The 23,546-nt window shown below is 46.4% G+C and overlaps 1 protein-coding gene across 1 annotated transcript in view; it reads right to left on the reverse strand.

The window, feature by feature from the left end:
- Positions 1-11,232: 11,232 nt before the first annotated feature.
- The window catches only part of NALF2 (NALCN channel auxiliary factor 2), a 28,393-nt gene continuing 16,079 nt past the window's right edge, over positions 11,233-23,546 (reverse strand). The window contains exons 2-3 of the mRNA XM_066357211.1: positions 14,431-14,602; positions 11,233-14,018 (exon numbers count right to left, since the gene is read on the reverse strand). Of these exons, the coding sequence (XP_066213308.1) occupies positions 13,633-14,018; positions 14,431-14,602 (558 nt within the window). The 3' untranslated portion in view covers positions 11,233-13,632. The remainder of the gene's footprint in view (positions 14,019-14,430; positions 14,603-23,546) is intronic.

Consider the following 23,546-nt stretch of genomic DNA (forward strand, 5'->3'; position numbering starts at 1 on the left):
TGCCAAACCCCTTTCTACTTCAGCTGCCATTTTCAGAAGACTTCACTTCTGGCTGTCCAGGAGGCAAGCCAAACCAGGATGTTTTAGAGGATGAGTAAAGCCAAGCTGGCCAGAGGAGAGGAGGTGGCCTGCACAAGGAGGACCACAGTAAAAGTTCTTTAAATACACTCGGACATGGGGTGATGACCATGGCAATGACATTGCTTAAAAAGCAGCTTACTAAGCAAGGGTTTTGGGTGTTCTAGATGCCAGGTTGTTTCCCACGCAGCCATCCTTGACTGGCAGGTGATTTCAGCTTGTTTTGAAAGATTTTGGAGTTAGTTTTGTTTGTTTGTTCATTATAATTTTTCTTTTTTATCTGGTGCAGAATTTCTTTAAATGAGATATATTTTTTTTATTAGCTTCATGGTACAAAATTGAAAAAGAATAAAAAGATGTATTTGGAAAAAAAAGTATCTCTCCTTCCTTCCCACATTACACAATTCCTTTTCTTTTTTTTTAAAAAAAATTATTTTTATTTTTTTTATTTTTAACTTTATTTAGTTTTTTTAGAGAGAGAGACAGAGAGAGAGAGAGAGAGAGAGAGAGAGAGAGAGAGAGAGAGAAGGGGGAGGAACAGAAAGCATCAACTCCCATATGTGCCTTGACCAAGCAAACCCAGGGTTTTGAACCGGCAACCTCAGCGTTCCCAGGATGACAATTTATCCACTGTGCCACCACAGGTCAGGCCACAATTCCTTTTCACAGAGACAACCATGGTCACCAGTTTCTTGATATAACCTTTCACAGACATTTTATGCCTATACTGTATTCATATGCATTTCCAGAGATATGTTATGTTATATAAATATAAGCAAATATGTCTTTGTGTGTGTATTTCTATTTCCCACCTCCTCTCCCACAGAAAATGGAAGTATTTTGTACACACTGCTCATATCCTTTTTAATGACTACATAGTATTTCATTATATGTATGCATCAAAATTTATTTAAATAGTCTTTTATTGATGACATTTTTGGCTCCTTCTAATCATTTCTGTTATTTACCATGCTGCAAAAACTATTTTTGAACATGCACAATTTGACATATGTGTGGGTATATATTACTACCCTTGAACCAGATTTTAAACCCAACTTTGAAGCTACAGAAGGGAATGCTCTGGAATGTCATGGCTTAATTTTGCCTCCCTTTATCACTTTGCTTCTTTCCTTAATCTTCAAGCTGGTGCAACTAAGTGCCATTCTGGGGCATTCAAAAAGGAAGGCAAGGCCTGGTAGGTATCAACCTGAACTGGCTAACAATGTCTCCATTGGCTAACAATTCTTAGTTGGTCACATTTTTTTTGCCCCTTGAGTCATTTATGTGGCAGTCAGATGACAGACTGGTTTTAGAAACCAGATAGAAAATAAAAACCCATGAAGCAAGCTGCATGTAATATGATAAAAGGCAACTGACACCTTCTTTCAGTGTCAGGTACCCAATGAGGAGTGGTGGAGCTGGGGCCGGGGCTGACCAGGAGAGAGAACACTTTATCCACAGAGGGCAGATCCAGTTCCAGTTGGCAATTAGGGGCCCAGTACTGTCAGATCTTCTGAATTGTTAAGAAGCTAGAAATATGGATTATGTGTGAACTCTCCTCAATTTGTATAATAATAAAAATAGCAAATACCCATACAGCACTTACTATGTGTCAGGCACTGTTCTAAATGCTTTAGATACCATATGTTGATATTCATTATAACTAGAGTACTATTGTTTATCTCCATTTTAAAGATGAGCAAAGTGAGGCACTGTGAGTTTAAGCAACTTTCTCAGATTCACACAGAACAAATAGCAGAGTCAGGATGCAAATCCAGGCCATGCTCTTAATGACTATACTCTTACTGAACTTTTATTAAATTAAGTGTCTTCTTGAGGAAATATAAGTCAAATTTAAGGACTACACTGGCCGACACTGCCAAGCCAACAAAATGCCTCTGAAAGCTCTAGTTGGAGACCTCCAGTTTAGGAGGTATGTGGCTTGAGGCTGGCTGTTGCTCTGCTGGTCCTACAAACTTCCATGAGTCCCCCGGCCATTATTCAGACCCACGCCAGGTGTAAGCACATCCCGGGAGCCAGCTGAAAGCCCTTTCTGATGCGTTAGTCCACTGCCTGTGTTTATATTTGCTCTTGAGAACAGAGTGAAGGCACAGGGCTGAGGCCAGTTGGCCTATCTTTGAGTCCTCAACAGGTCATGAAACTGTGGTTGAAAAGATGCTGGAACTGGTCTTAGAGTTGGAATTCTTGGTTTCTAGTCCTGGTCTTTAGCTCTGAGGTTTTTTTTTTTTTAATAATTCTCTTTGTGGGGAGGGGAGGAGAGGAAAGGTGGGTCTTTTGGCCTCACTGAGCCTCAGTTTCTTCATCTGTAAACTCAAACTAATAATTCATAATGTACAGGGTTACCATGAGAGCAGTAAGACAGTGTCTCCATATATAGTACACATGGAAGAGAATAGTCTCAGCAATAGTTTGGGGAGCAGGAAGCTATCTTTCCCCAGGGGAAGCTACCCTGAGATGGAGCCAAGGAAGATGAGCTGTTCGTCTTAGCCCACCCTTCTCATGGTTGTGTTTTTTAGTCCAAGCTCTTTTGTCCACCAGACCACTTCTATGATCATAAATGAGTCATATCTAACTCTGGGCACGGATTCCTGGAGTCCAAAGGTGCAGGGAAGCCTGAAAATAACCATTAGTACTTTAACAATACATCTGCCTTTATCAATTTTCCTGTTCACTGTATGCTTTTCCGTGCTTATTCACATGTTTGTGTGCTGGGTTCAACAAGGTTAAATTCAATAAGGGTGTCTCCAACCTTCACTCACAAAGAGCTACCAGTAGTCTTAGCATCTGTGAATATTAAGCTCTTCAAGAAAGATAAGTGCTGAAACTGAGACTCAGCTTTATGGAGAAACCTGGCCATGCATGTCGTCATCCACTTTGTGAAATAATGGTGTGTCCTTGTTGAAAAAAAAAAAAGCTTCATGTACCAGCAGGAGAGTCATAGGCAAGTGGGCGACATGGATGGGAAGGGGGACAGGGAGATCACATAGAGCAGAACAGAGGGGATCTAGAGGACAGGGAGACAAAGGGAGAGGGCAAAACAATAAACATCCATGCTCTAGAGGAGGCAGGCACTGTGTTCTCTGCATCTCTGCAGTCTTGTGACAGTGTGATCATGAGTTAAGGCTGTCCAAATATATGCCAGCAGAGCCGCCTATACCCAGTCCCAGCGAGCCTCCCACCATGTTTAGTTACGTTCTAGCTACTCTTCTACTCAGGGCATCCTACCAGGGGTAGGCCATTTACTCTAGATTTGAGTAGAGGTGAGGCCAAAACGGTGAGGTTAGAGTGTGGAGGGTCTTGAATGTCAGCTTTCGATTTTTTTTTTTCAAGGAATTAGAGCCACTACTGGGGTAGTTTGCCAGGTCAGTGCTCCGAGGCTCCTGACACTGGGAAGAGAAGTCTGGGGCTGGATGCAGGGAGGCTAGTTGGGGGGTAATGAAGATCTGGGAAGACAATAGCAGTGAGAACGGAGGAATCAGCTTAGGATACAGAATATGCATAGAGATTTGGGATATCTGGCTCACATAGTAGGGGACTGGAAGGGACCAAGGAAGAAGTCCCAGACGACTGGCTTCTAGCTTCAGAGGCCAAGAATAAAGGCAGCACTATTAACATGAGCACTGAGTTGGCCCATAATGGCTCTGGCCCCCTTTCATTAAAGGGCTGACCCTGCAGCTCTGACCTCCCTTAGTTTGGGCCTGGCTGGACCCAATGGCAGGGTGCTTAGGATGGTGGCTGCAGGAGCTCTGTATTGTCCTTGGGGTCCAGGGAGGCCTGAAGCCTGTATGCGCTGCAAGGAGAGGGAGCCACGTAATCCCAGAAGCTCCTGTGTCCTGCCCGGCCCTTGCCTCTGTCCTCGAGGGTTGGAAAGCCAAGGACCGCCAGAGAGAGAGGGAAGCAGGAACGACCGGCTAGGATGGGGGTGGGAGGTGGGTTGGGGTGGGGCGGGGGCGGAACGGGCCTGGACTCTGGGCAGCACGGAAGTAGGAGAAAGAGGCGGACAAGAAAAAGCCCGCTTGGCCGGCCGGCGCCGCCGGACTCCCGCGCCAGGACCGGTTCGGCAGCTGCGCCTCCGCCTGCCTGGCGCCTCCGCCCCGGGTAAGAGGAACCACAGCGCCACCCAGCGGCCGGTGGCGGGGAATGGCAGTCAAGGCTACTATGAGGTCCCAGAATAGTGGGGGAGCTGATTGGAACAGAACCTCAGAGGAAGGCCTGGAAGCAAGCAAATGCGAAGATGGGGCATGTAGTGGTGGATGGACTTTTAAACCAGACCCTCCATTCGTTTCACCAACCAATCCATATGGCATGTGGCATCAGATGAATCTTCCTCCAGGTCAATTAATAATATTTCTCTTAAGCTCAACAATCTTCCATGGCTCTTGGTGGGTTTCTGTGTAAAGCTCAAAATCCCTAGTTTGACTACAAAGGCCTTCCATGTTTTGACTTCAAGCCATCTTCAAAGCTTCATCTCTCACCACCCACTCCACACATCCTACCACCTCTCACTTCTGCCCAGATAAACCACTCCTCCCCTGCATCCCCATCCGCTCACTCAGTGAACCTTACGAAGGCACTGGGGAGACAGGGAACATGCAGATCCTTGTCTGCTCAGAGCTTACATTCAGATAAAGAGAGAGGTGATGAACAAGAAAACCAATGTATAAACAAGATTCTTTCAAATAGCTATCTGCACTTGACAGTACAAAAAGTTGAGCGATATGATAGAATGTCTGGGGCAAGGGGGCACTACCATACCTAGAGTAATCAGGAAAGGCCTTTCTGAGAAAGTGACATGTGCACTGAGATCTGATAATGAGAAGGAACCAACATTGCAAAAATCTGGGGGAAGAACATTTTACTGAGGAAGGCCACATACAAAGGTTTTGAGACAGGAACAAACCTTGTATATCACAGAAAAGTAATAAGGCAGAATGGCTGGAGTATATGAAAAGAGTGTTCTGGTGAGATTAGAGAGGTAGGCAAGTGACAGGCCCTGCAGGGCTGTGTGGGCCATGGTAAACTCCAGATTTCATTCTAACTGAGGTGGGAGGTTATTGGAGGATTTTAGCAGAGGAGAGACATGATCTGATTTGCATTTTAAAAGATCACTCTGGGTGGAATGTAGGGTGAGGACGAGATTGGAAGCAGGGAGACCAGTCAGGATGCCATTGCAGTGGTCTTGGAGAGTTGATAGTGGCCTGGTCTAAGTGATGACGACAATGGAGTTGGGAGAAATTCTCAGATTTTAGAGGTATTTTGAACAATTTCTGTTCATGTATCTTCTTCCCAACCAACCCAGACCTTTTTAAGGCAGATTCCTGTTTGAGTGATCTTTGGATTCTATACCCTATGCAGTTAATAGAATAGGTGCTCAGTGTTTAGTGCACCTCCACAGAGAATATGACAAGAAGAGATGGCAATAAGATTGAAACTTTAGCCTGGGGCACCGGTTCTGGGTCTTCTTTCTAGTTTCTCCAATGCATTTTTCCCTTTTTCCTTCTTTGTCCTTACTGTCTCCTAAAAGAATCTGAAAATGTTTGGGGAGAGAAGGAAAAGCCTGAATTATGAGTTCCTCCTTTGTGCTAGGAACTGCACTTAGCACTTTCACATATATTATTTCATTTAAGTTAATTTATTTAATCTTTATAACAGCATCTAATCCTACCCTTTCATTTTAGAGATAAGCAGATTAAAACCCCAAAAAGGAAAAAGGACTTTATGAAAGGCAAAGTTGTCTAGCACAATATATTCACTATTTTGAAAACCACATAAGTCCCTCCCTTCATTTCACACCCTAATACTGTTTATCTATTCCCATTATCTAAGGTCTTTTTCAGCCTTTTGTTAATTGTTAGCATTGTACAATGCAATAAATTTTAGAATGAAACTGCATGTCTTGAAAAAGATTTAGGGTTTCATGAAGTCAATGGAAGTGATTTTGAAGACTATCTCTAATGTCATGTCATGTCCTTGATATATGGGGATTTGGCAGAGATGGAATAGTTACCACTGGCAGAAGAGAAAATTGACCTGCATAATGACAGGATTAAAGCTTCAAAGAGAATGATTCAACTCTTACAGGATAACAAGAGGTCCTTGGGATAATTAAAGAAGCTCTCTAATTTTGGAAAAACAAAACAGGACTTTTTAAGATTGAGTTACAACTGACACCACAGAAATACAAAGAATCGTTAAAGGTACTATAAATATGCCAACACTCAACAATCTTGAAGAAATGGATAAACTTCTAGAAGCACATAACTTTCCAAGGAACCAGGACGAAATAGAAAAATCTAAACAGATGGATTACTACCAATGAAATTGAAGCAGCAATAAAAAAAAACCCAACGAATTATGTGATTATGATTGTGTGGCAAAAGTCAATGTTGTTTTCTCATATGCTTTAGTTAGGAAAATTATGTTTTTTTCTCAATGTTTGATTCCTTTCTTGTTCATTCTAAAAATTAATGCACATTTGCAATTATTTACACATTTTAAATTTAAATAAAAATATTTTCCACATTTTCAATTTTATTTCCAAAGGCAAAGTTCCAGTCAAACTCTTTCTCTCTTTTCCCCCTTCTCTGTTGTGAAATGTTGGTCTCCATTTCATGTGGAGTCATGGGAAGTGGCTCTTGTCTAGCACCACTTATCTTCATATAACAAGAACTTCGTATAGTTCCAGCCTTCTCTTCATCCCATTATTGGGAGGTCTGGCTACACATTGGAATCACTGTGGAGTTTGTTAACAATACTGAAGCAGGACTCCAACCCAGACTAATTAAATCCAAATCTCTGCTGGTCGGGCCAGACTGAAAACTCTCCAAGTGACTCTGTTGCACTTCAGGGTTGGGAGCCACTGATGCCACCCATCCTGGCAATGCTGAGACTGGCAGAGGCTGAGGATGTCTGCAGTTGGATTGGACTAAAGGGAAAAGATCAGGGCCTGCAGGAGTCAAAGGACAACATGTGGTTGATAGGACTACTTCCGTGGCACAGTCACTGTACCCTTTACTACCTTAGCACTACGGGTTTGTAACCTCCTCCAATCCTTTATGTATCTTTCCTATGCCCAAGACCAAGAGAGACTGGCTCTCCTTGTGGACATGTAGTGAGATAAAAATTTGAATGTCATTGTTCATCACAGCATTAATCACAGTGGCCTAGACATGGAAACAACCAAAGTATCCTTCAATAGAGGATTGGATAAAGATGTGGTACATATATACAGTGGAATACTACTCTGTCTTAAGAAATGATGACATATTGCCATTTTAAAAATTTATTCATTATTTTTTTAGAAAGAGAGGAGAGAGCTAGAGATAGAGAGAAGGTGGGGATGGAGCAGGAAGTATCAACTCCCATATGTGCCTTGACCAGGCAAGCCCAGGGTTTTGAACCAGTGACCTCAGCATTCCAGGTCGACGCTTTATCCTCTATGCCACCACAGGTCAGGCCAACATATTGCCATTTATGACAATATGGATGGACCTTGAGAACATTATACTGAGTGAAATAAGTAGATCAGAAATAGTTATGAACTGTATGATTTCACACATAAGTGGGATATAGAATTGAGACTCATGGACATAGATAAAACTCAGGGGTAGTCAACCTTTTTATACCTATCGCCCACTTTTGTATCTCTGTTAGTAGTAAAATTTTCTAACCACCCACCGGTTCCACAGTAATGGTGATTTATAAAGTAAGGAAGTAACTTTCCTTTATAAAATTTATAAAGCAGAGTTACAGCAAGTTAAAGCATATAATAATAATTACTTACCAAGTACTTTATGTGGGATTTTTGCTAAGTTTGGCAAAATAAATCTTTATAAAACAACTTACTATAGTTAAATCTATCCTTTTATTTATACTTTGGTTGCTCCACTACCACCCACCATGAAAGCTGGAACGCCCACTAGTGGGCGGTAGGGACCAGGTTGACTACCACTGGATAAAAGTGAAGCAGTTACCAGGAGAAAGGGAATGTGGGGGAAGCAGAAGGAGATTTGAATGAATGGGGATGAGGAGGAGGGTGGAGGACAAGGGAGTAATGAGGAACAAATCTATGGTGACAGAAAATCATTTGACTTTGGGTGAGGGGTACACAACATAATCAACAGTTCAAATGCGATAGAGGTGTTTACCTGAAATTTAGATATTCTTATTGATCAATGTCACCCCATTAAATTTAATTTTCTAAAGAAAATAAGAAAACCTTGAATTTTATAGTAAGCATATTATGGTGGCTGGATGTATAACATCATGTTATGCTGTGGATCCATAAGGTGTGTTTGACTGCTGTATTCTGAGCATTCAGCACAGTGCTTCACATATGTAATTGCTCCATAGGTATGTTTTAAATGAATGAATAAGTTGAATACAAGTAGGATATAATAAGTACCATGATTAAGGCACAATGTGTTTTAGAAGTACAGAAAGGACAAGATTGTTTTTGGTTTGGGAGGAGAGGATATGGAAGTCTTCATAACAGAAGGAGTATTTGAGCTGGACTTTGAAATCTGCGTGGGGCAGTGATAGACAGAAATGGAGAGAAGGAATTTCAGGAAGAAGAAACAATGTAAGCAAAGGGCAGGCAAAAGGCTACTGAGCTCATTCAATGAATGACCAGCAGAGAAATGTGGCTGAGACACAAGTGATAGCCTATGGTGGAAGGTCAGACTAGAAGGATAGGATAAAAGTACAAAGGGCCTTGGAAGTCATGCTAAGCAGTTTACACTTGATTCTACATGCCACGTGGAGCCATCTGATGTTCTTGATCATGGCTGTAATGTATTCACTTTAGGAAAATGAGATGTATAATTTATGGCAGCAGTTCTTTCAATAAAGTATTTATGGAGTGTCTCCTAAGAGCCTAAGCACACTGTTCTAGGAAAAGGTGGATTGGATCGGGAGTAATTGGACAAGAGATTACTTGGTAGGCCACTGCACTAGTCCATGCAAGAGCTACTGAGGGCCTGAGGTGGTAAGTGGGAGTCAGGGTGGAAAAGAGAAGGATTTGGCACATATTACAGAAGTGAAGTTGACTTGGTGACCATTTTAGGTGGAGATGAGGGAAAGAGAAAACATATTATTATGACAATAATGACAATCAGTATTCAAACAGCTGCTTAGTTCTAGCTATTGTGTAAAGTGATTTGTGTACATCATCTAATTCTCACAATAACCCCCCCCCTTTTTTTTTTACAGAGACAGAGAGAGAGTCAGAGTGAGGGATAGACAGGGACAGACAGACAGGAACGGAGAGATGAGAAGCATCAATCATTAGTTTTTTGTTGTACATTGCGACACCTTAGCTGTTCATTGATTGCTTTCTCATATGTGCCTTGACCATGGGCCTTTAGCAGACCGAGTAACGCCTTGCTTGAGCCAGCGACCTTGGGTCCAAGCTGGTGAGCTTTACACAAATGAGATGAGCCCATGCTCAAGCTGGCGACCTCAGGGTCTCGAACCTGGGTCTTCTGCATCCCAGTCCGATGCTCTATCCACTGCTCCACTGCCTGGTCAGGCAACAATAACCCTTTTGATAGATGGGAGGACATTAAGGCTCAAAGAAGTCAAGGAACTTGTGCAGTCATACCAGTAGGTGATGGTGGTACTAGACTTTGAACTCATACACTCTGGTTCTGAGAACCACTCCCTAACCTCCATGCAATGCTGACTTCAGAGGCATCAGGGGACTTGTGTTTCCTTGGCAAAGGAATTCAGCAGTCCAATGAGGACACCAGGTTCTCTCTTAGCGCATTCTCCCTTTCCCCATTTCTGTAAGAGGCTCTGCTGTCACCTTTCTAGCAGTTCTTCCTGAGTGCCTTTCACTGTTGTGCTGGGGAGGTGGGCTGGTGAAGCAGTGTAGGAAATGAGGCCAGTAGACTAGAACCAAAGGCTGCAACAAACGCGCAACACTAGTCGTCCCCAGGCTATGTGGGGCCTGCAGATGCATTTAGTCCACACCCAGTTTGTTTGTTTGTTTCTTTGGACTGAAACCAACATTTAGAATTTAGAAGGCTTTGTGCAAAAACCCTGAGTTTTAACTACCTTTGAAGAATGAGAAAACCTGGCAACATTGGGCCCACAATCCCGAAGACCGCCCTGAGCTTAAACTGTGTCCAGCATCCTGCATGTGTCATGTACTTCTCATTGCTCACAATGCTGAATGAAGTCTGCACTTCACCCCTGCCCAGGCTACTTCACTTACTCATACTTATCTGCCTAATCCCTGCAGGATGTTTAGTCACAATTCTTTGTCTAGAATGGCCTCCTACAGAGCTTCTCTTTTTTTTTCGCCTCAACACTTGAGCCATCAAAAGACCAGGTACAGGTTAAGCATCCTCTGGTTCTACGTCCATCTCCTCCCCAAGCCATAGATTTTTTGTTTGTTTGTTTTGTTTTGAGAGGGAGAAATGGGAAAGGGGAGAGATGAGAAGCATCAACGCATAGTTGCGTCACTTTCGTTGTTCATTGGTTGTTTCTCATATTGCCTTGACCGGTTGCTCAAGCTGAGCCAATGATCCCTTGTTCAAGCCAGAGACCTTAGGATCATGTCGATGATCCTGCACTCAAGCCGGCAACCTTGGTTTTGTTGTTGTTTTTTTATTTCCTGAAGTTAGAAGTGGGGAGGCAGTCAGATTCCCGCATGCACCCAACAAGGATCCACCCTTTGTGCCCACCAGGGGCCGATGCTCTGCCCATCTGGGCCATTGCTCTGTTGTGGCCAGAGCCATTCTAGTGCCTGAGGCGAGGCTATGGAGCAGTCCTCAGCGCTTGGTTCAGCTTTGCTCCAATGGAGCCTTGGCTGTGGGAAGGAAATAGAGAGATAGAGAGGAAGGGGAGGGAGAAGGGTGGAGAAGCAGATGGTCAGTTCTCTTGTGTGCCCTGGCCGAGAATCGAGCCGAGAACTTCCACACGCCGGGCCCCCTGAGCAAACCAGCCAGGGCCAACCTTGGGGTTTTGAACCTGGGTCCTCAGCATCCCAGGTCAACGCTGTATCCATTGTGCCACCGCTGGTCTGGCCAAGCCATTGACTTTCTCTTCGGGTACCACTTGACTCCACAGAACACAGCCATAAAGGGAGGGTTATCATCAAGTCTTACCATTTATTTTTTTATGGGGTTAAACAAGAGCAGAGAGGCCTCTGCCCCACAATGCAACAGAACAGAAAGCAGTACACATACAGTGACTCTCACCGAAACACAGAGGCAGGGGAAGGGGTACAACTGAATCATAGCTGTGTGAGGGAGGAAGGGACGGGGACTACGAGGAATCCAGCTTGGAGACTCAGTCATAGAAACTAGTGCAAGAAAGTCCTACTCATGAAGCACAGTGTAGAAAATGGCATAAGAAAGCTACCCAGTTCCACTGCCTGTGGCAGAGGGCAGGGAAGCTTGAGGGGTGGTGTAAGATCTGGGTGGTGGGGTGGATAGGGACAGTCAAATGACTTTGAGGTGGAGTGAGGTGCCCCTTTCGCCTGCCACTGGGCAAGGCCCTGGGCTGGTGTGAGCCAGGGGTCTCCTGGGCACTTGGTGAGGGGGAAGAGAGGATGGGAGTCTCCAAGGGTCCATTCCCTAGGGCCCTAAGGTCCTCCTTTACTTCCCAGTCCCCTTTTCCCCTCCTGAGGATGCAGGAGTTAGAAGGCAGTACCTAGGGTCTCTCATGTCTACATAAGCATTTCTGGAAAGGAGCCAGCACCTCTTTCCCTCCCCAGCTGAAAAGAGCACTCTAAGGATGGGGTATGTGGCTAGGCCCAAAGTGCTGAGGGCCAAACATGGGAGTGTGTGGGCAGGGCACATGGGTTAAGGGAGGGGGACCCTGTGAAAAATGAGAAAACTGGCAGGGAAGGCCTCCCCCTTCTCAAGAAGTCTATTTGGGACACAGCTGAAGCCCTTGAATGATTCCCTCTCTACAAGAATAGTGTCCCATTCATCCTCTCCCCTCAGTCAACAATTTCAGCTGTCTCTTTTCGATCCCCTTCTTTGTTTATCTAATGTGGCTCCAGGCACACCCCTCCACTTAACTCACTGCCATAACATCCTTTGGACATCAACTCTTCTGGCACCAAAGCCTCTTGGCCTGTCCCAGGCAATGTGGCCTCTCACTCCCTAGAGACCAGCATGAGACTAATGGCCCTTGGAGAGCTCTCGACGCCTCTTCTCTCACTCAGCCCTCTAACCTAGCTGAATAGTTCAAGTCTGTCAGCCAATGATGAAAGCACATTCTCTTTATTCAGTGGGTCCTTTTGCCAGTTTCCTGATGTTTTCCAGCAAGGGGCAGGGGTGGCTGGATCAGGTAGAGGGTAAGGAGGAGTCTGGTTGTTCCACAATTGAGATAATAACTCACGGGGTCAGGGATGGGAAGGGCGAATACTCTTTGGTAGGCTGGGGACAGGGCCAGGTTGGGGGTGAAGGAGGCTCATCTCTGGAAAGCCCTGGGGGAATGCCACCAGGTTCTCCTTCATGAAGGCCTGGGCTAGGACAAGACGGGAGAGTATGGGAACCCAAGCCAGGCCTGACCCACTTGAGCTTAAGTCCCTCCTCCCCATGGAGATCAGAAATGGAAAGGTCTTTGGCCCCAAGGCCAAGATCTTCAGGGCAAGAGTGGCCCTTGGGAGTGTTTGCACCTTCTGTAAGATATGGCCCTCCAGACAGTGGCAGTCTGACCACGTGCCCTCAGCCCGGTTTTAAGGCCCAACAACCCAGTTACTGCACTCCTTCCCCAGAGGGCTCCTTATACAAACTTTTTTGGTTTGGAGAGCTGTCCTTGAGCCTGCCTCAACAGTAATCATCCACCTCCCCAAACCAATAACCAACCCATTTATTCATCTCTCTAAGTCCTCTGGCCACAACTCTCCTCTCCCTCTTCCCTGTCTCCACTCTGTCACCACTCCATCTGCACCCCATTTCTACCCATCATTGCCTAGGGTAGTGGGTCATAGTTTAACTGGGTTCCAGACCCAGCTGTGACTGTGCAACTCTTTTCCCAGCCTGGCACTTCCTGTGGCGACCTCATGCAGGGCAAGGTGCGCTGGAGAGGGCCACTGCACCATCTGTGGCTGCCTTTAGGGGTATGGGCAGAAGGGAATTAAGGATCTTGGCAACAAAAGGAATGTGGAGGGGAGAGAGAGCTTCTCCCCTCTGAGCCCTCCAACATTCCCTGCAGGGCCAAGGCTGGGCATGCAGCCTCCTTCCCTGGGGTCAGGGCTCTAAACAGGGGTGGGCATTTCCAGCCCCCCATCTCCCTCTTTTTGTTTGCTAAGCCCCACAGATGCGGCCCCAGGAGGGGTGCCTGCTGCTCCTGCCTTTTTCTCCTGGATGAGTTTTGCAGCTCCCTGGGGCCCTCTGGCCAGTCTGTTGGAGCTACTTTGGGGGTGGCGGTAGGCTGGGGATGAGGTATAGTCCCCATTTCCCCCCGCCTCCACCTGGTACTATGTCTCCCAGAGGAGGAATCCCTTCCATCTCCCCTTAGGGGAGCTGGAGCTGATGTCAGTGTGTGGTGGAGGTTTGTCCTCCCTCCTTGCCATCACTCTTCCCGAGTCAGGCCCTCATCTAGGGCAGGCAGTGTCTCCAGGCCCAGTCCTCCACCACTCTGGTTGCTGGAGAAGGACACCATGGTATGGAGGAGCATGAGAACAAGGACATAGAGTCGGATCCTGCTGGGACTGAGGCGGGAGCCCCCAGAGACCGGCAGCAGGGAGGACTTGTGGCTGATGCGGCCTGGGGGGTCATGGCGGGGGTGGTAGTGGTGGTACTGTTGGTGGTAGTGGTGGAAATAGGAGTGGTGGAATTGCTGGTGGTGGGTTTTGGGGGCCTCAGACTCCTTGAACTTCTTCTTCTCCGATTCACAGGAGACCCACTGCACGTCACAGCACTTGCTCTCCGGCCGCTTTGGTGAAGTGTCCAACAACCCTGCCAATGGACAAGGAAGGTGTAATGGGCTGCTCAGGGGCTGAGGCCTGTGCTTTTCCCAGACATAAGCCTTTCAAAGCTGAGACTGACTGGTCTGGTAGCCGGGCCCAAGACTCCTTGACCCCTGCTCCTTCCCACCTTCCTTTTCCAGACTTCTCTCTCCCAGGGACCCCAGATAGGTTCTCTGGGATGTCTCCCTGGATGGGCATGTTTTGGATAGAGACGGCAACTCTGATTTCTGCCCCTATTCTAATTGCTCTTATCTTTGTTTGGGTACTTCACTGCCCACTCTTCCAGCCACCAACCTTCTTCTAACCTGACATGACTGTTGTCCTATCTGCAACCACACTCCAGACCTGGTGCCTGCCTTGGGCCCCAACCTCTTCCCACCTCCCCAGTGCCCTGCCTTTACCTGTACAGATAAAGCCAGGGAGCCCTCCGTACACCATTTCCTCATTGTCAGGGAGTATAAAGGGACACCGGGTCTGCACCTCCAGGCAGTACTGCTTGCAGGGCACCCAGCGCTGGCATTCCTGTTGGGTCACGCTGAAGTATTCTGAGCACAGCCAGGCCTTGTACACAGCCTGTGGGGAAAGAAAAAAGTGTCAGCTTAAGCATCAGCCCTTCCCACCTCAGAGTAAAAAGATGAGTAAGGGTGTGCCTGTAGTCTGTTGGGGAGTCATGTGCTCACCAACCCAACCCAGGATACAGCAGAAGAGTTTTGGTCAAGACCACTATTTCCTACTCTAAGTTCTCCCACCTCAGATCCAGGACTCCCGAGTCCCTGAGTCTGAAATTATCTAAGACTTAGGATTTGTTCACTGCTAAAAATTAAAAAAAAAATTACTCCTATGTCCAAGCTGGAAGGGGCCCCCCCAATCATTCCATCCAACCCTACCATTTACATTTGGCCCAAAAAGGTGTCCTGACTTGTCTGAGGTCACCTATAATGGGGTCAATTTCAATTCTATTCAATTCAGCAAACATTTATTTTGCTGATGATGGTAAATTTCTAAATTCAACAAGGAGAATAATCCTTGCTCTACTTCATTAGGGTGTGGTGTGGATAAAACAATGCAGTGCATATTAAAATGTTTCATATAGTCTAAAGTGCAATACCAATGTGCAAGGTTATTTTGAATAAACACAGAAATCTGCCTTACCAGGAACCACACGTTCTCCAAACTCTACCTCATCCATGCTCAACCCCACTATGGGGCAGATAGCATGTTTCACTGGAAACTTTGCTTTGCAATTTCACTTCATGGGTATACTTCTTGTTCCTCATTTACCCTGCTCCTGTCAGGTGCTGGGTCCTAGCTAAGAAAGGTTCCCTGCTCTGGACTCTTTGGCTATCATCCAGCCTAGAGTTTCTCAACAGTCACACCACTGGCATTTTTGACTAGATAACTCTTTGTAGTGGTCACTATTCTGTGCACTATAAGATATTGAGAAGCATCCCTTGCTTCTACATAGTAGTTGCCAGTTGCACCCCTCTTCAAATTGTGACAACCAAAAAGTGTCTCCAGCCATTGTCAAATGTCCACTTGGGGGGGGATCATTTCCTATTGAGAACCGCTGCTCTAGCTCCTTGCTACTGGAAGTGTGGGCCCGGACAAGCAGCAATACCATCTCCTACCTAGAAGTTCTTAAGAAGTACAGAATCCCAGGCCTTGCCCTGGACCCAGGTTACATTTGCATTTTCAAAGGATTCCCTGGCAACTCTTACGCTTGGGGTCAGAGCCCTGCCCATACCCAGTCCTCATCTCCTCAGGGATACCTTCTCATGGTTGCTTCTCACAGCAATGGTGCTCAGGCTTCAGTGTGTCTCAAAATCCTATTTTTGGGGAACTTATTAAAAATGCAGCTGGCCCGGCCCCTCCAGTTCAGCTTCAGGAAGATTGAGGTGAGCTCAGGGATCGGTGTTTTGAACAAGGGCCCAGGTCATTCTGCTGCCAAAGGCCTTTCGACCACACTCTGAGCAACACGGTCAGAGCTTCTTACAGCAACTTCAAACATTTACACTAAAGCCTGACCTGTGGTGGCACAGTGGATAAAGCATCAACCTGGAATGCTGAGGATGCCAGTTCACCTAGGCTTGCCTGGTCAAGGCACATATAAGAAGCAACAAGTATGAGTTGATGCTTCCTGCTCCCAACCCCCCTTCTCTCTGTCTCTCTCCTTTCTCTAAAATCAATAAAATCTTAAAAAAAACATTTACACTAAAATATAAATAGCTTTACTGTGAGCGTGAACTCTGGCAATGTAATTCCACATTGGTCTTTTTCAAAGCTATCTGTGATGAGTGATAGTGAGTTGTAGTGCAAATCAACCCCATGAGAAACAAAGCATTGATTGGGAGTGTGATCTCACTGTCATCTGAAATGTAACATGCTCTAAATCCTAAAATAAAGGTCTCATTTTCTTATAATTTCAAATCTTGCTCTTACCCCCCAAGACTTGGCCATTTCAGGTAAGTGTCATGACCATCTACCCGGGTGTTCAAGCTGGACACCTAGGTGTATGCCTTCATTCCTCTCTTGCCCTGCATCCCCACATGCAGTCACCTGAAAAGCATAACAATTCTCATTCCACTTCTACAGCTTGGTGCAGGCCACTGTCATTTGTTGCCCGATGACAGTTTCCTATCTGGCCTTCCCGCCTACTCTCTTGGTCTTTCCAGTACACTGTTCATACAGGAGGACAGATGATCTCAAAATGTGCCATCACATCATGTCACTCCCTTGCATCAAACTCTTTGAAGCTTTTAGACTAAAGTCTAAAATTTGACCACAAACTTTAAGCCCCTGCATAACTCGGCCCTTCTCTGTCTCTCCAGATTCATTTGCTACCTCTCCTTTCAAGCTCATCATGTTGCACATGCAGAGATTACCTTTCTTTTCCTTGAACATGACCTACTTCCTCCCACCTTGCAGCCTTGGCACATAATGTTCCTTTGGCTTGGAGTGCCCTCCCCCTACTTTGGCATAGCTGAGTCCTTCGCAACTTTCAGGCCTCAGTTCAAATATCACTTCCTCAGAGAGGGTCTCTCTGACCACTCTAGCTAAAGGATGCCCTCTCATCATTCTCTCCTTTTCCTAACTGTTCACCACAAGAATGACTTTGGCTACATTTTTTTTTGTTGTTTTGTTTTTCTCTGTCAACCTCACTAAAATGTCAGATGCATGAAAATAGACATGAGTTTGTTTTATTGACCATTGCACACTCAGCACAATATATGTAAAAAAATGTCTGGTCATTGAATGAACAAGACGAGTAAATGAGGACAGATGTCTACTCTCAGACAAATTCCAGTTTCGTGGGTAGAAACATCTAATTTGAATCTGTGGCATATGATTCAGACTTTGGAGAGGTTAGGCCACCGGAGGGAGGCAAATAGAAAAGCTGGGAAAGATTGCAGCGAGGGGATAATAGCTGAGCAAAGACTCACAGTAGGATTTTAGATGGTTAGGTAGAGATGAGACAAAAGAGCATTCCAGGCTGAGGCAACAGCTTCAACAAAGCTATGGAGGTGACTGAATGCATGGTGTGCTAAAGGAACAGAGAATGATTTTGTGTGAATGGAGTGGAAATGGTACTAATCTCCTGTGGATGGACTTTTAAGTTATTGTCTAGTTTTCACTATTATAACAATGCTTCAGTGAATATCTTTGTACACATGTCTCTTGGATACCTGCATTACATTTTATTTGTATAAACTAAAAGGAAAATTATTTGGATAAAGGTATGTGCAGCAGAATGAGAAGGTAGAGAAAGGAGGGTGGAAAAGAACACGTGAAGGTAAGAGGGAGGGTAAGGAGAGCTGGAAGGGTCAGAGACGGGCCGAGGAGTAGGTGACAGTGGCAGTGGGCTAAGAGGGTACAAAGGTGGAAGTATGTAAGAAAGAAAGCGTGGAAAGAGTAGAGAGTAAAAACTGGTGGTGAAAACGGGGGGGGGGTAGGAAAAAAGAGGGCTAAGGAGAAGGAGCAGGAGAATAAGAGCGGGAAGGTGTAAGGGAGTAAAGAGGTGCAGGGAGGGTGACAGAAGATGAAGAAAAGGCAGGAAGCAAGGGGTAGGGGTCAGAGGGGGTTGTGAAGATGCGGGACAAGAAAGAGGGAGTGAAAAAGATGAGGGTAAGATTGAACAAGGGAAGGAAGGTGGGTGAAGAAGATGGGAATATACAAAGCTAGAGGTAAGAAAGAGAGATAGGAGGGCAGAAGGATGATAGGAGAAAGAAATAAAAGTGAGGCAGGAAAGAAAAGGGAATTCCTAGAGCTAAAGGCCCCAGAGTGCCAAATGAAGCTCTCTCCACAGTCCCTGCCACAGTCTCTGCAGCCTGAACCCGGCGTCCACCTCCAGCCTCATTCAAACCGAACCATGAGGAATCAGCCCCTCTGCCATCAGAGGGGTTCAGAGGCCCCTAGGGTTCTTCCTGAGCTCTTCCAGTTCAACATTTCTGTGCCTTGCCTTGCCTTGGTGAAGAGACTCCACTGGAGTTCCAGCCCTTCTCCCAGGGCAGCTGCAATTGGCCTAATGACATGCTGTGGAGCCTAGGCACTCCCTGGCCAGCTCAGGGAAAGAGGAGGGACGTCCAGGTAGGGAGAGGGAAAGCAGTGGGGAGAGCGCTGGCTTGACCACGGCAGTGCAGGAGTGAGGACTTTCTCCTTAATTAGACGACCCTCCCTCACCCCCCCCAGCCAGAGTCACCATGGCAACAAGTGGGCGAGCAGATTGCCTAAAGAGGACACCAGGCTTGTGGGTGGTGAGGCAGGAACAGGCAAGGAACTAATGAGGGGAATGGAAGAGGAGCAACAAGGGACTGAGAGGTAATCCATTTCCTTGAACCCACAGACGGCCAGCTGAGGCCATTGCCGGCCCCCTTCCCCCTCAGGTGAAAAGTCTGGCTCTCAGCGCTACTGCCTGGGCAGCAAGCCTGCCTGAGTCTCTGCAGCCTTCTCCCCTAGATAGGCCTAAGGAGCTCGCCTTGTCTCATCAGTGTTAGGACTGCGCCAGAGAGGCCCTGGGCACTCATCCATAAGGATGAGGAGAAGGCAGGGTTAGGAGAGCTGAGGTGATTGCTGGAGCTGGAGCGTGCAGGGAAAAGGAAATGTCTTAGAACCAGACAAGTCAGTTCAGAGACCCACCGAGCCAACACTCAGGGCCAGAGGGTTAGAGATCTTTTGCTCTACTTTCTTGACTCTGGCTACATATTAGAATCACTGAGTCTTTAAGATGCTCCTGTTTGGCCCACATAACTCTCCACACCAATTAAGTCAGAATCCTTGTGGATGGGGCCCACATAACTGTAGTTTCTGTAAACACTGCAGGTAATTTTAATATGCAGATAACTGTCAGTTTAGCCCTATTACATCACTTTATGGATGAGGAAACTGAGGCCTAAAAAATTGGGGAGGACCTGTCTCTAGTCACAGAGAATTGTGGCAGAGCGAGGAACTTGAAACCTGGTTTTTCAACTCCAACTCCAGGGGTTTTCCTACTGGGCAATCCTACCAGTGGCTCTGAAATTCAAAGTCAGAAGGCAGGACACAAGGGCATGGGAAAGGGAGGAGAGAGCTAAGAACCAGGCCTGCTCTGGGCTTTCAGGCTCTTTAAACTCCAGCCACCGCAGAAAAAACTTTTGCATCACACCCTATTCTCTGAGCATACCCACCCTAGACCCTCGGGTAAGTACTACAGGTTGGGTGCGGTGGGAAGCCTTGGCCTAGAAGTGCCTTCCTTTCCCTATAGAACCCCGTTTCCCACTTCAGTCAGGGCACCGCTGGACTCAATCAACTTCTAGCTGCTAAATCCAAGTTGCTATGGGAACTGGGAGGGGATGGAAGCAAGGAGTAACTACAGGGAACACCAATTAACCCAAAAAGGAAGCTGGAAAGGCTGTCCCACCCCTCCTCCCAGCTGGGCTGCTAAACCACTCTGGAAATGCAAGCTCGCAGCAAGATGAAGGGGATCCCCACCCCTCCCTGGCTCTGCAGCTGCCAGTTTAGGGAGGAGTGGAAGGACCTGGAAAGCCTCACCTTCCTGCTCCCTGGCTTGAGGCCCTGGCCAGGGAGTTCTCATCCCTGATTTCTGGCCCTGGTGCTGCATGAATGCACACAGGTGTATGCATACACACACAGCCCATAGCCAGGATTCAGGGCCAGGTGTTTATAAATAGGAAGTTATCCTGGACTCCTTGGTTTGAGGGCTGGAAAACCCTCTGGAGAAGAGAGCTCAGTTCCTGCCACCTAGGAAGCCAGCCTTCTTGGATTCCAATGGGCTCCCCTCCTTAAGACCTGTTTCCCTATCCAAATCCCCCCTGCAGATCTTGTCTTCATGGCTGCTTGTTTTCTTAATGTACCCCTCGGGCCCTCAGTCAGGGGTTGCAGCTGCAGGGCCTGTGGAGGCAGAGCAGCCATCTGAGCTGGGCTTGGGAATGAAGGCCACTGTTCACAGCACAGATGTAACCATCTCGTCCCCAGATTTTACCTAGGGGAAAGCTGAGGCTCAGAAAAGCCAGGGTTAGGAGGGAGCTATTTTTTAAAAATTATTTTTATTTATTTATTCATTTTAGAGAAGAGAGACAGAGAGAGAGAGAGAGAGAGAGAGAGAGAGAGAGAGGAGAAACAGGAAGCATCAACTCCCCATATGTGCCTTGACCAGGCAAGCCCAGGGTTTTGAACAGGTGACCTCAGCATTCCAGGTCAATGCTTTATCCACTGCGCCACCACAGGTCAGGCGAGGGAGCTATTCTGATGACTAATCTGATGCCTCTGCACTGCACCCGTCACCACACGTAGAACCTAGAACTGTAGAACCGTGCTCCTATTCCTGATTCTGGGCTTTCAGAGGGTTAGATCAAAACAGGGTAAGGTCAAAGTCACACTCTCCAACCCAGGGGAAGTGCCGTATTTCCCCATGTATAAGACGTGACTTTTTTCAAAAAATCCGGGGTCGAAAAACTGGGTACATCTTATACAGTGGTTGTGGCATTTCAAATGCCATAGATCAGTGGTCCCCAACCGTTTTTGGGCCACGAACCGGTTTAACGTCAGAAAATATTTTCACGGACCGGCCTTTAGGGTGGGACAGAATAAATGTATCATGTGACCGAGATAAGCGTCAAGAGTGAGTCTTAGACGGATGTAACAGAGGGAATCTGGTCATTTTAAAAAAATAAAAACATCGTTCAGACTTAAATATAAATAAAACGGAAATAATGTAAGTTATTTATTCTTTTTCTGCGGTCTGGTACCAAATGCCCCATGGACTGGTACTGGTCCGTGGCCCAGGGTTTGGGGACCACTGCCATAGATGGAACTGAGGAGGAGGCAATATATGAAAACAGTGATTTGTCATCGGACACAGATGAGGACAAGCTAATGGATGGGAGTTCTGACAGGGATGAGAAGTTCTATGAGTTTTATGATGAATAAAACTTGGGTTCAATAACTTTATGTAATACATTTTTTTAAAATTTTGGGCCCCAAAATTAAAGTGCGTCTTACACATGGGGAAATATGGTACATCACGGACATAACTCTGGTGATAGCAGTTCACTGGGATTGGCAGAGTCATGCTGGGATTAGAGGCATTATGGGGTAAATCCAGGTGTGTGACATGGCTTTACTTAAGTGACTATAAAAATAAGCAATAGCTTTCCTGCTTCTGAGAATGAGCAGTTAGGAGTCAAAGTGGCCAGGACTGGCTTGAAGGAAAGGTGAAGGAGATGGCTGGAGATGTGGTGAGAACTTACAGCAAGTGCAGTTCCAGAGGCATCAGGGCCTCTGGAACTCTTAGACCCTCTGCTCAAAGGCCAGTGGCTGGGTGGGCCTGGCCTGGCCAGCACCAGCCTAATCAGTAGAGAAGTGGTGGTCCTAATGCAGGGGCAGCTCTTAAGGAGCCTAGATGATCCATATCAATCAGGTGAGCAGAGGAAGCAGGTTAATGAACACTCCAGAATGGAAAGGACTGTGGGAAGCATCATTCCACTTTCCTATCTGCTGTTGGAATTTCCACTCCAACATCACTGTCAAGTTCTATCCAGCTATTAATTGTGAACCTCTTGTCAAGGGGTACTCGCTGTCTGCTAAGACAGCCCGTATCTTCAGATAACTTTAGCAGTTAAAGTTCTTCCTCCTTTTGAGCTGAGATAATGCCTCTGTGGCTTTATTCATAGCTCCTACTAGCTCTTCTGGAACCATACAGTATAATCAGCTTCCTGTTCCTCATGCCAGCCCTGTAGGTATTTGTAAACTTCCAAGAATCAGGTCTTCCCACCCATTTGTTTGTGCGGTTATCACTTTCTGAACATCTTCTGAGTACCTGACACTGTGCTAAGGAGCTACAGGTCATAGAGATGAGTAAGACAAGGTTGCTATCTTCAAGGAGCAAGAGACAACCCATGTGAATCAGTCATTATCAGTCACAGTGATATGCAGAGAAAGGCCATGGCCTTATTATGATAAATTCTGGTTGCAGAGGGAGAGCCTTTTACAAATTTTAAGTAATGGCTTTTTAAAAATCAGCTAATAACTTCATGACTAACTTTTCAGACTATATGGGGAGTGTAGGTATCAAGACTGGAGGAAGCAAGACCAGTTAGAAGACGTAACTTATGGATCTGGGGAATGGGGGAGAAGTAGGGGTCCAGGGTGACTACCAGGTTTCTAACTTGAGTGGCAGGATGAGTAGTAGTTTCATTCATTAAGGAAAGGAAGAGGAATAGATTTGAGGATAAAGAAGATGAATTCAGTTCTGGTCATGTTGACTTTGAAGTATATGTGAGTCAGCTAGGTAGAAATGTCAAGGAGGCAGCTGGACATAATACTGTGAGATCAGAAGCAGGGTCTGGGCTAGACATCAAGGTTAGAGAGTCCTGAGGAGCTAAGGGGTTAATCATTAGGAACATAGTAAGACTTTACTTTCCCATACTTTTTTTTTTGTATTTTTCTGAAGTTGGAAACAGGAAGGCAGTCAGACAGACTCCCGCATGCGCCCGACCGGGATCCACCCGGCATGCCCACCAGGGGGTGATGCTCTGCCCATCTGGGTTTCCGCTCTGTTGCAACCAGAGCCATTCTATTGACTGAGGCAGAGGCCATAGAGCCATCCTCAGTGCCCGGGCCATCTTTGCTCCAATGGAGCCCTGGCTGTGGGAGGGGAAGAGAGAGACAGAGAGAAAGGAGAGGGGGAGGGGTGGAGAAGCAGATGGGCGCTTCTTCTGTGTGCCCTGGTGGGGAATCGAACCCGGGACTCCTGCACGCCAGGCTGACACTCTACCACTGAACCAACCGGCCAGGGCATTTCCCACACTTTTTGAGGTTAGGCATGGACAATGAAGTGTAAGTTTAGTGACATAGATCACTCTTGGGAGAAGGTCTAAGAGCTGGTATGATTTCACATATTCTCTCCCCTCTGCTGCTGAATGTGGAAGCAGTGTTGAGACGAATCCTTTTCTAGCCTGAGTCTCTTGGTTTGGACATGAATTGTGAGCAAGCAATAACTGTTTGTTGTGGTAAGCCTCTGCTA

This window comes from Saccopteryx leptura, chromosome X, assembly GCF_036850995.1.
Source record: "Saccopteryx leptura isolate mSacLep1 chromosome X, mSacLep1_pri_phased_curated, whole genome shotgun sequence".
Lineage (NCBI taxonomy): Eukaryota > Metazoa > Chordata > Mammalia > Chiroptera > Emballonuridae > Saccopteryx > Saccopteryx leptura.